This window comes from Abramis brama (genome assembly GCF_963993115.1).
Source record: "Abramis brama genome assembly, chromosome: 19".
Taxonomy (NCBI): domain Eukaryota; kingdom Metazoa; phylum Chordata; class Actinopteri; order Cypriniformes; family Leuciscidae; genus Abramis; species Abramis brama.
In genome coordinates, this window is record NC_139981.1 from 3567736 (window position 1) to 3585230 (window position 17495).

Here is a 17495-nt window from a genome sequence, read left to right on the forward strand (position 1 = left end):
ACCCGCAGCCAATGAAAGAGCTCGGCGGAAGACTGGAGTGATTTGTTTTATTTGTTTTATTTTTTTATTGCATTTTCAAAATTACAGAGTTTGATATCAAGTTTTTGTTACAAATCTTATACACATCTTCACATTTGGTAAATATAACTTGAAACAACAATAAGACTGGAGTGATGTCATGACGCAGATAGATCCTGAACGCCAACATGCATAAAGAGCGCCACCCAATCAAAGGCTCGCCTGAGGAAAAAAGCGCTTTTTAAAAAATAAATCAATAAAGTGGACTTTTAAAAAGTTTTTTTTTTATATTATTGTTGGTTTAACAGAGATTATACCGGGCAAACGTTTGGAAACATTAAGGTTTTTTAATGTTTTTAAAATTAGTCTCTTAATCTAACCAAGGCTGCATTTATTTTATTAAAAATACAGGAAAAACAGTAATATTGAGAAATATGATTATAATTTAAATTAACTGGTTTCTGTGATCAAGGCTGAATTTTCAGCATCATTGCTCCAGCATTAAATGTCACATGAACGATCCTTCAGAAATCATTCTAATATGATGATTTGCTGCTCAAGAAACATTTATTATTATTATTCATGTTAAACACAGTTGTGCTGCTTAGTATTTTTTTAGTGGAAACAGATTTTTTTTAAGGATTCTTTGATGGATAGAAAGTTCAATAGAACAGCATTTATTAAAAATAGACCTTTTTTGTAATATTTATTAATTTCATAAATGTCTTTTTATCATTTTAATGTGCCTTGGCTTAATAAAAGTACTCATTTCATTTTCTTTTTTAAATCTTACTTACCCCAAACTTTTAAATGGCAGTGTATTATGATTTCCAAATAATTTCTGAAAGATCATGTGACACTGAAGACTGGAGTAATGAAGCTGAAAATTCAGCTTTGTATCACAGGAATAAATTACATTTTTAAACTATATTACAACAGCTTTTATATAAAATACAGCTGTGATTTAAAATCCTGGTAGTAAAAAAAAAGAAAAGAAATTATGTGTAAATGTATGTTATACTCAGCTCTACATATTATTTTATGTGCTAGAAATGGCTCTTTGTGAGTTAAATCTCTACAAAATGATTTTAAAAAATCTCAAACAACTGTAAAAGTCAAACTGGCTATAATTAGTCAGCTCACCAAAGCATTTCACAGTGCTGTGTGAACTTCAAGAGAAAGCACAGAGTGTGTGTGAAGCTCCTCAGAGTGACGGTGAGATATACTGTGCTCTTTTCCTTAGACCAGACGGCTCTGCTCACAATTCAATCTGACACCCATGAAGCCAAACTTTTACACATTATCTTTATTGCCACAAATAACTACTGATTCTGATCACTGTCCTCGAGAATGTCCATGAGGGATTCCTGTTCAGAAAACTGTTGCAAAAACACAATCATCTCCTCTAGCAGTTCCTCTCCTTGTAAAAATCCACGCACGTCATGAATGGTTTTTCCGATCCTGTGATCAGTGATCCGGTCCTGTGAGAAGTTATACGTCCTGATTTTCTCTGATCTGCCTTTGGTGCCGATCTGTAATAAGAGAAGTAAAATGTAGTTTATTTAAAATCAACTAAACCAATCATATCTGATATTAGATCACTTATACATCAACATTGACAATTCTACAGTAGCCTTATTCTGTGCATTAATAAAGTTAAATTCAATATGAATTGATGTTTGCAACTGTTAATGCAATGTACTTCCAGGTAAAACAGGATATTCAGAGAAACTAAATGTAGGGCGGGAATTTATTGGATCATGAAATGTGTGAGTTACATGCCAGAATACCAAAATGATGTGGCTAAAACAGCAAGATTATGAAGATTTTTTTCTTCTTCTTTTGAATAACATGCACTGATGAATGACTGTCATGTTTTCATGTACCTGGAGTTTGCGAGCCTGGTATCTCTTGCTGGTCTCGTCCTCCAGCCGGGCGCTGTAGAGTTTGGCTCGCAGGAGGGTCATCGCCGTCTCTTTGTTCTTGATCTGGGAGCGCTCCTGCTGGCACTCAGCCACTGTGCCTGAAATTAGGACAAATTATGAATAAGTCATATACTGTATATTGTGAAAGTATTACAATCTAAAAGAACTGTTGAAATGCTATTTATTCCTGTGATGCAAAGCTGAATTTTCAGCATCATTACTCCAGTCTTCAGTGTCACATGATGCTTATTACTTTTGTGGAAACCGTTATACCTATTCTTGATATTTATGATATTTATTATGGTTATTATGACATTTATTATTATCATGTGACACTGAAGACTGGAGTAATGATGCTGAAAATTTAGCTTTGTGTCACAGGAATAAATTACATTTTAAAATACATTCAAATAGACATTTTTAAAAAATATTTCACAATATTACTGTTAATATACACACAACAGTAAATATATAATAACAACATATTTATGGTGTAGGTTTGATTTTGACATTGGTGGGGACATAAAAGCACTTTTGACTGCAATTTCATGTCATCTAAAGCCTTAATTTATAGATATGGTAGTCAACCCACTCATAACATAATTTTGATTATGTAAACCAACAACATTACAATTTAGCTTTCCGTACTTTATGATAGAATATTTAAACAAGCATACATTAATATCAGCAAAAAACATTATTTAGGGATTGACATTAATGTTTTTAATCTGTATTGACTTCAATTATGTATGTAATGTTATAAGTTAAAGGTAATGATGACAAGGAGACTTTAACTTGACTCTGTCCATAATGCAGTCGTCAACATCTCTCATACATTAACATAATCAGTAAATATTGCATAATGTATATAGAGCACTTACTTTTTTGTTTCTTGATGACACTGTGCATCACTTTATTTTAATATCACAAATGAACTAAACCAATGATTCTGAAAGAAAACGCGACTGAGAGTGCACTGTCGCTGTAGAAACACACAACTTCTACATGCATCTCATTAACTGCACGCTCTTATTTTACTGTTGTTTTTAACTAATGTGGAAATTTTAGCTTTACACATTCAGTTTAACAACATTAAGTTAAAGAGGGTAAACTTTACCATTCAACTGAACTGTGCACATACTTACTAAATATATAAGTCCCTAAAATAAAACAGTTTTCAAGCGTATTTACTCTGACTTCTCAGATGTGGCCAAAATTACAACAACAGTGGTTACATATAAATTTTTTTTTTAATTGTTTGATCAAACTTATTGCTAGGGACAATTCAGTAGTGGCTGTATATTGGTAGGGACATGTCCCTAGCATCCCAACTAAACTCTACACCCTAATCTCCATCCTGCTGACCTGTGGGTAGATGGACGATCCTCACAGCGCTGTCGGTGGTGTTGACGTGCTGTCCTCCTGCTCCACTGGCTCTCTTCGTCTCTATCCTCAGATCTTTGGGGTTGATGGTAAATGAGATCTGTGAGGGTAAAGAGAAAGTCAACAATGCAATAAGATGAATAACCACTTATAGCTGAGTACTGCTCAAAGAACAAGGCTTTCTCATTAAATACAGATTCTATTTTTAATAATAACAATAAAAAGCACTTACTTTGTGCATGTGTACGAAGTAACACATCTGATGTGTAATCAGATGTTAATTTATTTGTAACGTTACGGACTTTTATTTTGAAAAAAGAAAAATCACCCGGAAAAAGAAGCTTCGTACAGTTGCTTTGTACAACTGATTTACACATATGAATTGCCATTAGAGTTGACGTTTTGTGTGTACCTCAGTGGGTTGAGGAAGTATGGCCACGGTCATCGTGCTGGTGTGTATGCGACCTTTACTTTCTGTTTTCGGGACCCTCTGGACACGATGGACACCAGCTTCAAACTTTAACTTTTTATAGCTGAGTGGACCACTGATACTGGCTGCTGCATGTCTGATGCCCCCTAAACAAGCCAAAAACACCACTGGACATGAGCGTTCAGGGCACATGATAACAAAAACACAAATTATTAAGAGTTTATAGAGTCTATGCCTATGACAGGATAGAAGTAGACGAATGTGTCAACCTAGTTCACTAGACATGACCTCCAGGATTCCAAAGTCCCAGCCATGGAAAGCAGCGAAAGACTGATACATATCGAAGATCTCTGCTGTAAAGAGCATAGCTTCTTGACCCCCGACCCCCATAGTGACCTCTAGGACCAGGTCACTCATGTCTGAGTCCTCTTCTGGGATCAGCAGAGATAAAATCTGGAACACAGAACATTAAGTATTGAGTGTCTGTTTACATTATGTTTAAACATTGTTTTCACAGCATTTTTACTTGGTTTGACTTACAATTTTTTTTACTACTTTTTGTACTGCCTTAAAATAATAATTCAATAAGAGTAACACATATATAAATAAATAATCATTATCAAGTCATGCTATTAATGTTATTTATATTGTATATTCACTGGCTGTATTATAACTGGATATTATTCATTAATTAATTAATTTTTAAACAATACAGTGAATGTATCAAGTAAATTAATTAATTTGAAACCTATATATATAAAATCAATTGTATATATTTATATATTAATTCTAATTCGTTTACTGGATACATTAACTGTATTGTTTGAAAATGCATAAATTATTAACTTGTACATTTACTTATACATTTATAATGATTATTTATATTAAAAAAAATATATATAAACAGTCTATATATATATACATACATACAGTATATTATATTTTCAATTAAATATTAAAGTAGTTATATATATTAATTTCTAGTTCATATACATTTACTGATAATTTATAATAATATTGTAATAATAACATAATGAAGCAGGGTTAATCTTTTTATTGAATATATATATAAAGCCTTTATAAACAACATTAATTTTAATTAATATTTTTTTAATTAAAAATATATAGACATGTTTCTTATATAATAGTAATTAAAAAATGATTAAAATAAATAAATAAAAAATAAATAAATAAATTGTAATGTGCTCTAGATTCCAATAAACACAGATGTTTCGTTTTATTTTATTAAATATATATATATATATATTTTTTTATAAATCATAAAACTTGGATATGTGAGACCTATAAGGTCTGTAAGTGTTTACATGTCCTCCATCTCATTCCTTAGTATTTAAAAGATCTGTGATTGCAAAGACTGTATGACAATCAATAAGGGTAATTTATTTAATAAAGGAGACTGACATGTTAATGAGAGGATTTCACACCTCACCTTTTGTTTGAGATCTTGAATGGCTGCCAGACAGGTTTCCTTCTCAGACTCTGCAAGCTCATGTAATTCTGGGTCATTGTCTGAAATGAGATGCAGATGCAAATGAAATGGCACTCTAGAAAGCTCTTCAATTTAAGTACATCTTTCACAGTTCACTACCTTTCAGCAAGTCCTGTGTTTCCTTCAACTCCTTCTGTTTTTCCTCCAATTCCTTGATTTTTTGTACCAAAGGTCCTAGTGCAGAGAGATTAGTCCTTTTAATTTTCATATCATCATCATCCAGTGGTTGGTTTTCAGTACTGATGGAGTCCAACCATGTGTTATACTCCATTTCCTTCTTCCTCAGATAGTCATGTAAAGACTTCTTGTTGAAGATCTCATCCACAGACTGTATCTTAGTGACCAGCACAGACTGGGATGTATGAAAGGCTCTTTGAGTGTGTGGTATTGTGCTGTTAACAGTCCTGTGAATGGCTGGACATCTGCATACTGCTCTTCTAATGACTCCTGCACTCCTGAACAGTGTCACATTCAGCAGCTGAAGGCTCTTACTAAGGCAAACGACTGTCATCTCCACTCAAGTGCCGTATTTAAAGGAGGATAAAAGCATTTACCATTCAAATAGTTTTCCAAACACAACTTTATTACAGCCTTCAGTTGACATCTATGAACCACAACATTCACATGTACTGTACGAAGCTTCTTTTTCCGGGTGATTTTTCATTTTTCAAAATAAAAGTCCGTAACATTACAAACTTACTGGAAATATAGATTCAAGACGTTCTGACATTTATGTATTAAACAATATTTAGTAACATTATGTAAAAATAAATGTACTCACATTTTAATTTTTTTAAAATTAAAATTAAAGTTCATCACGATAGTTCGTCAACACGAAACATCTGTGTTTATTGGAATCTAGAGCACATTACAATTTATTTATTATTTATTTATTTTAATCATTTTTTAATTACTATTATATAAGAAACATGTCTATATATTTTTAATTAAAAAAACTATTAATTAAAATGAATGTTGTTTATAAAGGCTTTTTATTTAGGCAGCATTGCTAGCGTTGTTTATTTTAGGTAACCATCACATTACATTTAATCTATATTATTTTTACATTAACGCGTTTTGTATAAGCATTTTATTAATATAATATTTTAAAATCAAGACGATCTACTATTTATAAAATAAGATAATAAAATAAGATAATTATTCTTAATAATTTATTAGATAATGTAGAAATACTACAATAAATTCCAAATCGTGTAAAAACAGTACCACATAAAACCAGGAGATGGTAGTATTGCCAGGGTTATTAATAATATTATGCACACACACACACACACACACACACACACACACACACACACACACACACACACACACACACACACACACACACACACACACACACAGTTCAAAATCCAGACAAAATTTAGAGGAACCAACGACAGTATAACCAATAACCAATAGATGGCAGTATTAGCAAAGTTACTTATACATAACATTTATAAATGTAGATAATCAAGTTTTATTTAATTTTAAATTTGCACAATTGTGTTGTTTTACGTTTTGTTTCTGTTTAGTTGATGTTTAGTTTAGTCTATACTATGTTACATGTATAATGCATAATTTAGTCAGACAATATATAATGACTGATATAATTTTTTATTAGACCACAATATTCACTCAAGTGATTCATTCTTTCACAAATTCAGTTTGAACATATACACACATTTGCCATTTATTGCAGAGATTTAATTTTTTTTACACAGATATATTTCCAAACATTTTTACAACATTTTGCACCTCATTAAACGGGTCTAAATTGATGCTTTACCCGAAGAAATTCTACAACAACAGTCCAACACAAATTCCAGAGCTGTTTAGAAATGTCAAGCTAGTACATGTGGCTGCAAATGTTGTCTCTAATATTAATGTTCTGTTAGATCTAATCTTTGCATTCTTTAAAAGTATGTGAACATGGACTAATAAAACAGAGCCATGTGGATTGTGTAATTCTCACTGGGGGCCGAGATTTGACATTATGTGGCCCAGAGAAAGAGAAAAGGGTTATAAAAAGTTTAATCCTCTGCAAAGTCATGCTGATTATAGAGGAATTACATGGATTTGATCTACGTAAATGGGTCATTCATCAAACTTCACAGATCAAAGATTGGGTGCAGGGGGACAATGAATATATGTCATTTCTAACCACAATTTCACATCCTAATCAATACTTCCTTTTAGTGGTGCATTATAAGAATTCAAGAGCTCTTTGTTATTGTAGTTATGACTCCAATCTGTCTGCAGATGACAAATATCCTTGTATGCCCCTGAATAGGAGAAGTGAACAAAACACTCTGAGCAGCTGGAAACCCCCGCCAATGAAGTTTGTCTTTATATGTTAAGAAGATTACTATAACGGATAATAACAATATCCATTCATTATAGACAAGCACTCATATTGTCTTCGGCTACATTATTCTCTGATTAGTTCAGATTCATAATTCCTTTGTGTATGCACATAACACACACCCTCAAACTTCAGACAACCTCTGAGACCCCAAAGATTTATAAGTGACGAGAAACACATTTTAATTGTTTTTCAAAAAAGTTTCTCAAGAACGCTCTAATTTATACAGAATATAGCCTATAATAATTATGTTATAGAGCATCCACACTATTTAGGCTAGAATAACACGCATAATATTTATAAATTTCAATATAACCCAGCTAGCAATGAATAAGAACGTTTGCTAACGTTCCCATTAAGTTATGAAAACCTTATTTCTGAATTTTCCCTGAATGTTCAAAATGTCTAGCTTTTTAAAGTTTGATTTTTGTTTTGGCCATTAAAGGGATATTTCACCCATAAATTAAAATTCTGTCATAATTTACTCACCCTCATGGTGTTCCAAACCTGTATGAGTTTCTTTCTTCTGTTGAACACAAAAGAAGATATTTTGAAGAAATATAACAAGTTGATGGTATAGCCATTGATTCCATAGTATTTCTTCTCCTACGGTGCTATGCATAAGTTTAGACACCCATGCTAAAGTTGACTAAAAAGAGGAATAAAAAATCATCTTTTGGAAATTGAACTTAATGCCTTAATTAAAAAAATTAGGAAAAATCCAACCTTTAAGGACACCAATTTTCTTTGTGAATGAATAATGTATCGTAAATAAATAAATGTTCTTCCTTAAAATACAGGGTGCATAAGTCTGGACACCCCTATGTTAAATTCCCATAGAGGCAGGCAGATTTTTATTTTTAAAGGCCAGTTACTTCATGGATCCAGGATACTATGTCACAGTGTCTGGTTTGTGTTTCCCTGGGTAACCACTAGAGGTCCTCTTCCCCCACGGTGTCTTTCACTCATAACTACATTTCCCATCATCCTGTTCTGTCACTCATTGATCATTGCACTCAGCTGTTTCCCGTCACCTTGTTAGTATCTTTGTGTATATATACCCTGTCTGTTTAGTCATTGTCATGGAGTCCTTGTATAATTTCACCCTGCACTTTGGAGTTCTGTTTACGTTTGCTTCTTGTTTTGTATTATCACGCCACTTCCTAGTTCTGTTCTTGCCCGTTTGTCTTGTGCCTGTTTATGTTGGATTGCTATTTTGGTTTTGACCCCTGCCTGGACTGGATTTGAGTAACGGATTTCCCTTAATAAATTTACATACTGCACTTGGATCTACTTTTCCTCTGTTCTTGTGTGGATCGTGACATACTATGCATCCTGATAAAGTTCCCTTGGCCTTTGGAATTAAAATAGCCCCACATCATCACATAGCCTTCACCATACCTAGAGATTGGCATGGTTTTATTTCAGTTAGCCTAATAGCTAGTTTGATTTGCATTGAGAGATGATCTTATGGAAAGTACTCCATGCCAATCTCTAGGTATGGTGAAGGCTATGTGATGATGTGGGGCTATTTTAATTCCAAAGGCCAAGGGAACTTTATCAGGATGCATAGTATCCTGGATCCATGCAGTAACTGGCCTTTAAAAATAACTATAAATAATAACTTTACTAACTAAATATGGACTTCTTTTTAGTCAACTTTAGCATGGGTGTCTAAACTTATGCATAGCACTGTATATGGAAGTCAATAGGGTCAACAGAACTAAGAAACTCATACAGGTTTGGAACAACATGAGGGTGAGTAAATGATGACAGAATGTTCATTTTTGGGTGAACTGTCCCTTTAAGGGAACATTCTATTCTATAATTTTGGGAATGTTACATTTGGAACATTATGTTACATAGTAGTAACATTTAAAAAGAGAAAAGAAAAGAAACATAGAGGGTTTTCAGGAAAACGTTTAATGAACAAAGTATAAATAATGTTTTTCTGCCAACATTTTAAGAACATTTCTAAAACCAGCATTAGCCTACTGAATGAACGTATAACTTTCTGAAGCTTGTCAGAAAGTTCTGAGAACGTGAGCTGGAAAGGCATTTTTATTTTGCATAGCAAAGCCAGTTTAATGAGCTCAGATTGAAATACTGAATTATTTCACAATCACAGCACGCTTGTTAATTTATATAAATTTAATTAAAAAAAATATATAGGCCTATATCCATGTTATTTTTTCATGCACTCGCACAGATTGTTGCAACCTCTTGCACTGTTGCGTTGTAATTTGTTACTTGTCTAAAATGTATCAGTTGTAATGACGTGTTTCTGACTATTTTTAATCCAAACGTATAATGATGTAAAGCATGCAGCGCTTAACCAGGCTGAACTCCACTGACATTCAGAGAGGAATTTGGAGCAACTTCACACTGACGCAGTCATCACATTCAGAGCTGTGACAACAATCACAGAGCACATTCTGCAAACTCTGCGCGATGACATGCAGGACGTTTCAGGAAAACGCGAAGAACCATGTAAGTAATAACACTGCAGCACTGTAGAAAACGCTCGTCAATGACAATGACAGTAGGCCTATAAACCAGCTGTGCACGCGCAGGAACACTGTCTGCGTCACGACATGGACTGTTTGAAAACGAACACTGTCATACTTCTAATTAGATTTCTGCATACTGTATATATATATATATAGTACTAAACATTTTTGTACATTTGAATTTTTTTTTGTACAATAATGCGTTAAATTAAAATAATAATACATTTAAATACATTTATGCTAATTATAATAAATACAATTAAGAAAAGACTAACGATAAGTAGTTGCAGTAGTGCTTTGTCAGATTTTGAATAAATTAAGCGACCGAATAAGAACTCTTGTTGTCAGTTGAATGTGGGAGGATTTGTACGCAGAACACATGCTGATTCAGGTCAGGCGATCCCGAGAGAAAATCCCCAAAATATCTGGCTGTCAGATTCTCATGAATGTGTTGTTAAGAAGCTTCATTCGATGCAGTGTATTGAAATGCAAAGAAACGAAATAGCAGTGTTTCACTGGTGCCAGAGAACGTGACCTCAGATGTCCCAGTGGTTAGGCTATCAATGCCAAAACCAGAGTTCTGAATGAAGCCAACTTCTTAAATACCAGCACGTCTTCTGTCAGACTCAGCCATCTGTATTCACAAGCAGAGCCTGGGTTAGAAGATGATGTGGAATATACTGCACACATTTATGATACTTATGGTGCTTTTGCTGTTTTCATTTTTTCAAGTGTTAAAGCCGGCATGCAACAGAAGTTGCGATAGTCTATTCTTCCATATTGTCTTCTCAAACAAGAATAAATGAAGGGCGGGACTTGATTTTGTCCTTGAGGAATTGATTGGATGGTTGTGGTTTGCTATTGGTCAATCTCATGTGAGTGACAGGTTGCCCTGTCCTCATGCCAGTAAACAGAGAAGAGATGTCACTGCAAGAGGGAGGGGAAGTTATTTTAAGTGAAGATTAGAGAGAGCACATGCATTAAAAAAGAATGATATGCATGAATAAATCATTTATATTATAAATAGTGCAATATTCCATAATAAAAAAAAATCACGGGCTGTGTCCAAAATTGCCCCCTATACTCTTAAATAGGGGATTATTTGAAGGGAAAGCCATTTGTTGTGGTGTACGAAACCGGACGTTATCGAGTGCACTCATTCAATCCCACAATGCATCGCGATAACGAGTGTACAACCGATGTATGCTCACCGCCTAGAGAATACCCATAATGCACTGTGAGGGTCATGCAGAATGAATTCATTTTCACAAACCGCTGGTCCAATGTGGCTACAGCGTAATATCATCAGGTATAAAATCCTTTTTAATTGATTATTTAATTGTTTAATTAAGTTTTGCATGCTAATTTCTGACAAAGTTAAAGATAAATCTTTTCATTACTACTGGAGCTGCCAGTTTGCTATAAATTTCAAATGATTATTAAAATGCAAGCTCAAACTATGCATAAGCGGCACTAGTGTCGTTTTCATTCACTCCTTCAAGTGAACGATATTAGTGGAGTAATGTAGGGAATAGTGAATGAGGGTAAAAGAGGCGATTTTAAACACAGCTATGGTGACTTTAAAGCATCTGTTCTCAATCACGTTCATTGCGGGTTTGGTTACACTAATATTGACCTTAAACTGTCAATCAAGCATGGGCATTGTTTGCTGTGGCTCATGATTAGAGACCTGTTTGTTATTGTTTGCATAAGTGCTGTATAGATTTTACGCTTCACCTTTAAATTTGCTCACCAATATTAGTGGAAGCCCACCCAAACAGTAAATCCTGCCTTCGCCCACGAGGTTAAGGCATGTAATGTAATGATGCATGGTGCAGCGATAACCTTCCACTGCCCATAGCCTAAAATGATTTAGCTAGACATTCTTAACCTCTTCTGACCTCAGTTATCCCACTCCACCCAATGCACTTTGTTCTTCAAGTGTTGAGAAGACACACATGACCCGTGTCTTTTCTCTGGGAACGAGCCAGGAGACCCCATTGCCTGGCTGTTCAGTATTGGAGGGATGAGAGGAATTAATCGTCTTAAGGAACGGGCCTTTCCATTGCTGTGAAAACAAGGATAAAGCCTGCAAATATTTGACGAATGACGGCTATGCAATTCGTTTTTCACTCTCTCTAGAATAATAAGCAGGGGTATGTTTTGATAGATAAATGAGGCCTGTGGAATACGAGGTTCAAATAAACTTCATCTCAGAAAGTTTGCTGTGGGAAAGTTCAGTGCTCAGGTTTCAGTCAGAGAAGAAACAGTGAATAGTTATTGGTTTTACCAAGGCAAACATCGCTGTTGTTTTTTGCATGTAAATGCATAGCAGAGATGTGCAAATCCATCAATCCTGAATGTCTTTTCATTTAATTTACACCTCCTTTCATTCAAATTGGAATTGCAATTATTAGGCTATTTAATTCAGTTAATTCATAAACATTCAACATTGCTTGATTTAATCCACATTTGGCACTTAGTGTGTTAATTTTAGACCCTGAACATAAGTCAAAACCCATGAAGTGCATTTATGTAGATACATTTCCTTCGCAAGATAAAAAATGGCCTGTTTGGGTTCCACAGTATTCTGAACATCCGTGTTTATAGAAAACCGTCTCACATAGAGCGGTACCTACTGTTTTGATTCCCATCGCTTCACTGGGACATAAGCTGGGGGTTATGAAAACATTACGTGACAGAGTGAAAACTACAGAGCGACTGAGAGTTCAGGGCCGAGGAAGGCGAGCATGTGAAGGAAGCGCTGAAAAGCTGCAGAGACCCGTGAGCAGAGGAACGGAAGAACAGATGGAAAAACATTGTCATTCCTTTTAACCATAGCATCAGGAAATCACCAGACAATGTTAAATAAACAAAACACTTTAGTTCACTTTAAACATATGGACACAAACAGTCAAAACACCAGAAGAATCAGACAACAAAGCAACATAGTTCATGCTCGTGTGAGAAAGAATGAGCTGCATCAGGAGAGCCGCCTGAAGAAACTCATGTACCTGTTTATAGAGTCACTTGATTGAACAAAAATATATAGATTTTGAAGAATAGATAGTTTGTGAAAACGGTTAAAGAGGCCCTTTATGTGAAACTCATGATGTTGAGTCTCATGATGTAGAGCTGTGATGTTTAACCCTTGAGTAAGAGTTAGTGTTTTACCCATTTTCACAAGTGTGTGTGTATATACATTATATATATTTATATACAAATATCTTATTAGCAAATCACATGGCAGCAGATCAATGCATTTAGGCATGTAGACATGGTCAAGACGATGTGCTGAAGTTGAAACTGAGCATCAGAATGAGGAAGAAAGATGATTTAAGGGACTTGGAGCATGTCATGGTTGTTGTTGCCAGATGGGCTGTTCTGAGTGTTTCAGAAACTGCTGATCTACTGGGATTTACACACAACTATTTGTTTACAGAGGATGGTCTGAAAAAGGGAAATATCCAGTGAGCGGCAGTTCTGTGGGAGAAAATGCCTTGTTGATGCCGAAGGTCAGAGGAGAATGACCAGACTGGTTCGGCTGATGGCAACAGTAACTCAAATAAGCACTCGATACAACCAAGGTCTGCAGAAGAGCGTCTCTGAACGCTCAACATGTCCAACATTGAAGCAGAAGAGCTACAGCAGAAGAAGACACACACTGACACTTCTATCAGATAACAACAGTAAACTGAGGCTACAATTCACACGGACTCACCAGAACTGGACAATAGAAGATCGGGAAAACGTTGCCTGGTTTGATGAGTCTCGGTTTTTGCTTCAACATTCAGATGGTCGGGTCAGAATTTGGCGTAAACAACATGAAAGCATGGATCCATCCTGCCTTATATCAGCAGTTCAGGCTGCTGGAGGTGTAATAGTGTGCAGGATATTTTCTTGGCACACTCTTATGAGCAACTGAGCATCATTTAAACGCCACAGTCTACCTGAGTATTGTTGCTGACCATGTCCATCTCTTTATGACCACAGTGTATCATCTTCTGATGGATCCTTCCAGCAGGATAACATGCCGTCACAAAGCTCAACTCATCTCAGACTGGTTTCTTGATCATGACAGCGAGTCACTAAACTCAAACGTCTCCACAGTCACCAGATCTCAGTCCAGTAGAGCAGATTTGGGATTTGCTGGAACGGGAGATTCACATCATGGATGTGCAGCCGATAAATCTGCAGCAACTGTGTGATGCTTTCATGTCAATATAGACCAAAATCTATCAATGTTTCCAGCACCTTGTTGAATCTATGCCACCCACAGAGAATTAAGGCATGTAGTGCACACATACAGTATACACATTATATTTCTCTCTCTGCCACACCACAGTGTGACAGCACTCAGAGATGCATCATGGGATGAATCCCTACACAATAACAGACAAAAGGGTGAAGCAATGTCAGTGACAATGCCAAAATAAGCAGCAACAGATATTCCCTGGGCCACTAAACCAGCGCAGAGACGCACGACATCATGTAACACAGTAACATCTGGAAGAAGAAACTCTATCAGGGCGTCTCCTTCACTGACTGTCGTGTCGAGGTGGATACGTGTATATATTCCACTGAATGATGGATATATATATATACCTGCTCAGATTTCATGTGTATTCATGTCCTTTAGCTAAGAATGATGTCAAGCTCTCAAGCCAAAGATCAGCATACAGAACACCGCCAGAGGTTAAAAAGTGTTACACAAAATGACTTGCCAAAAAAAAAAAAAAAATGTCTCTGCAGCATCCAACCACACGAATAAAAAACACTTTTAAATGAGATAAAGATGCACAATGAAAGTAACTTGAACACATAATAAAAGTGGCGATCACAGTGTTTAACTTTATGCAACTTCCAATGTTAGAGAAGACAGTGGCGGACAACTGTCAAATATGGATATGGATAAAAATGTTGTTTGACATGAAATATGTTTGCAATGTTGATATGTCCTGTGGTGTGTGTGTGTGTGTGTGTGTCATTCAAATCCGTGCAAAACTATTTTAAGAAGCATTTTGCTAATTATTATGCATGCATCTTTTAAGAACTCATTAATTGAAAGACTATATGGAAAAGTTAATTTGCCACACCGCAGGACAATTTAAAATGAACTGATGAAGGCAGAAATAGGATTAAATGGGACCTAAAATGTATTTTCCCTCATGTAAACCTGAACAAGTTGTCAAAACTCCAAAAAAATGAGGTAATCGGTTACATCAAAATGTTTAAGAAATTTAAAGTCTAGGTAAGCGGAACTGTCAGAAGAGTTTTATTTTGTACTCATACATTTTAATTGCTCTTAACTTGAAATATTTGAGTAAGCTTATTTGTACATTTAACCTAAAATTATCATGTAATTCCAACTAAAATATTTTTAGTAGTGGAACTGGAAACTTGGCTATCTTAAACTAGCTAAATTGATGATACCCCCCCCAAAAACCCAACATAACAGAAACTCTTCTAAATTAACATAGCTAAACATTATTACAAAATTTTTGCTGTTTCCATTGTCAGACATTGTGAAGGGTACCCTAATTCCGATCCGTACCGTACCACTTTTTTTTTTGGGATCTGCTGGAATGGGAGGAATGGGCCTATATATATATATATATGTGTGTGTGTGTATAAAGTACACAGTACACCCATAATATAAAATATAATATAACACTAGCTGCAGAAAGTGGGGAAAAATATAATCATAGTGAAAAATGTTCACAAGTGAAAAATGGATGCTGCATTATTTTTAACGCATTCAACCACCAACTGCAGAATACAAGCTACTTTTCCCCAGCTCTATAATATAAACCCCCAAATATTTTCTCTAATGCGTCTTTTATTCATAATATACTTAAAGGCTTTTTTGCTTAAGTTGGATTTTTAGTTTCATTGGACCCTAATGGTTGTAACAAGATTTTCTTTAGGAACATCAATGGGGCTCAAATTTGACCCAAAGTGGGGGCTTTTCTAGGTCAGTAATTCATACCATCCCACAACTAATTAAGTTGTACCTGAGTACATCTCTGCAAGATTTTCCAAAGTGTCGTTTCTAATGAGTTTCAGAACAGCCGGCACACTGTGTCCAGTCATGGGGCAAAGAGCACGCTTCTGAATAAAGGTCTGTAAAAGTTTCCAAAGTTTGTGTAGGCCTTGTTTCTTAGGTCATCTGGACTGCCAACAGTGCGGACAGGGCAACTAGTCCAGACTAATAAAAGCAGTTTGAGGATGACGATATAAGTCACACACATTTGCATCAAATTTTCATTAGTGTACAATTTTTTTAAATTATAATAATATTAAACATTGATGTTTCAAGCAAACTGCACTACAAAACCAGCATGTGCTTTCAAACAAGGTTTATCTGAGGTTTTATTACAAAGCGTGTTTTGTTTTCTTCTAATAATCTCATATAATCTCAATGTCAGTCAAGACTGATGCTGATCCCTCTTACTGACAAAATCCATGAAAATATGATTTGAGACATTGCATTTCATTCAAACTAAGGGTTTTAGGTATTTAATCACCTTTCAAACTCATTTGCAACGAAGCAACATAGTTTATGCTTAACTGTGTGAGAAAGAGTGAGCTGCATCAGGAGAGCCGTCTGAAGAAACTCATGAGCATCCAGAATGTGTTCACACTGAGCATGAGAGTGTCATGGTTGTTGTTGCTAGACGGATCAGTGATCAGTGAGATCAGTGTTTCAGGAACGGCTGATCTACTGGGATTTTCACACGCAACTATCTGTTTAATGTTCCGAAAAAGGGCAAATATCAAGTTCTGTGGGTGAAAATGCCTTGTTGTTGCCAGAGTTCAGAGGAGAATCAGAGAAAACCATAGTTAGGTTCTGACTCCAGACCATACCTGTCAACATTTGGGTACCAAAATACGGGAGACCTGGGGGGGGTTTCAGTTCAATCACATTCGGTTTCATGTCATCTATACATTACACACCCCATCGCCAAATCATAGAAAAATTCAGTTAAGACAGTTGTATTCATCTTAACAATACACAACAAATCAATATACAGAAAAACAGATTTCTAAAATAAGGTAGGCCTATAGGCCACAAATCGGTGAGTAGGCTACAGTTTTCAAAACTGAACAGGTGATGTTGTGTAATATTCAGTTACTGTAAGAAACTGTTCCAGCGGGTGGAGTTTACTGGTATTGAATATTGAATATCACCTGTGTATACTCCATTAACTGGAACAGATTTTCACTGGAACTGAATATTACATCCAAATATTGTTATGTATTCAATCAGCATATTGTTGTGTAACTTCACCTTGGAACAGCATTTCACAATTTTTCACAAGAACTGAATATTACAAACCACTATTGCGAAAGA

The 17495-nt window shown here is 35.3% G+C and overlaps 1 protein-coding gene across 2 annotated transcripts; it reads right to left on the minus strand.

Moving 5' to 3' along the window:
* Positions 1-69: 69 nt before the first annotated feature.
* On the minus strand, positions 70-16832 carry mtrf1l (mitochondrial translational release factor 1-like). Of its 2 annotated transcripts, XM_084093859.1 has the most exons (8): positions 16713-16832; positions 5366-5440; positions 5207-5286; positions 4026-4209; positions 3739-3902; positions 3309-3426; positions 1905-2041; positions 70-1550 (listed from the first exon to the last, which is right to left on the minus strand). In XM_084093859.1, exons 4-8 carry the CDS (start codon positions 4171-4173, stop codon positions 1341-1343), a joined length of 777 nt encoding a protein of 258 aa, XP_083949985.1. In that variant the 5' UTR covers positions 4174-4209; positions 5207-5286; positions 5366-5440; positions 16713-16832; the 3' UTR covers positions 70-1340. The 2 variants fall into 2 exon arrangements, with proteins under 2 accessions (XP_083949985.1, XP_083949984.1); XM_084093858.1 differs by lacking the exon at positions 16713-16832 and having other exon boundaries at positions 5366-5920.
* Between the last annotated feature and the right edge of the window lie 663 nt (positions 16833-17495).

What these genes read in the sequence shown, in the direction of transcription:
- mtrf1l (XM_084093858.1), bottom strand. Translation starts at nt 5,777, where the DNA reads ATGACAGTCGTTTGCCTTAGTAAGAGCCTTCAGCTGCTGAATGTGACA. An exon ending in AACACAGGACTTGCTGAAAG is followed by an intron (nt 5,287 to 5,365) that starts GTAGTGAACTGT and finishes ATCTCATTTCAG; the next exon opens with ACAATGACCCAGAATTACAT. An exon ending in GGTCATGTCTAGTGAACTAG is followed by an intron (nt 3,903 to 4,025) that starts GTTGACACATTC and finishes TGGCTTGTTTAG; the next exon opens with GGGGCATCAGACATGCAGCA.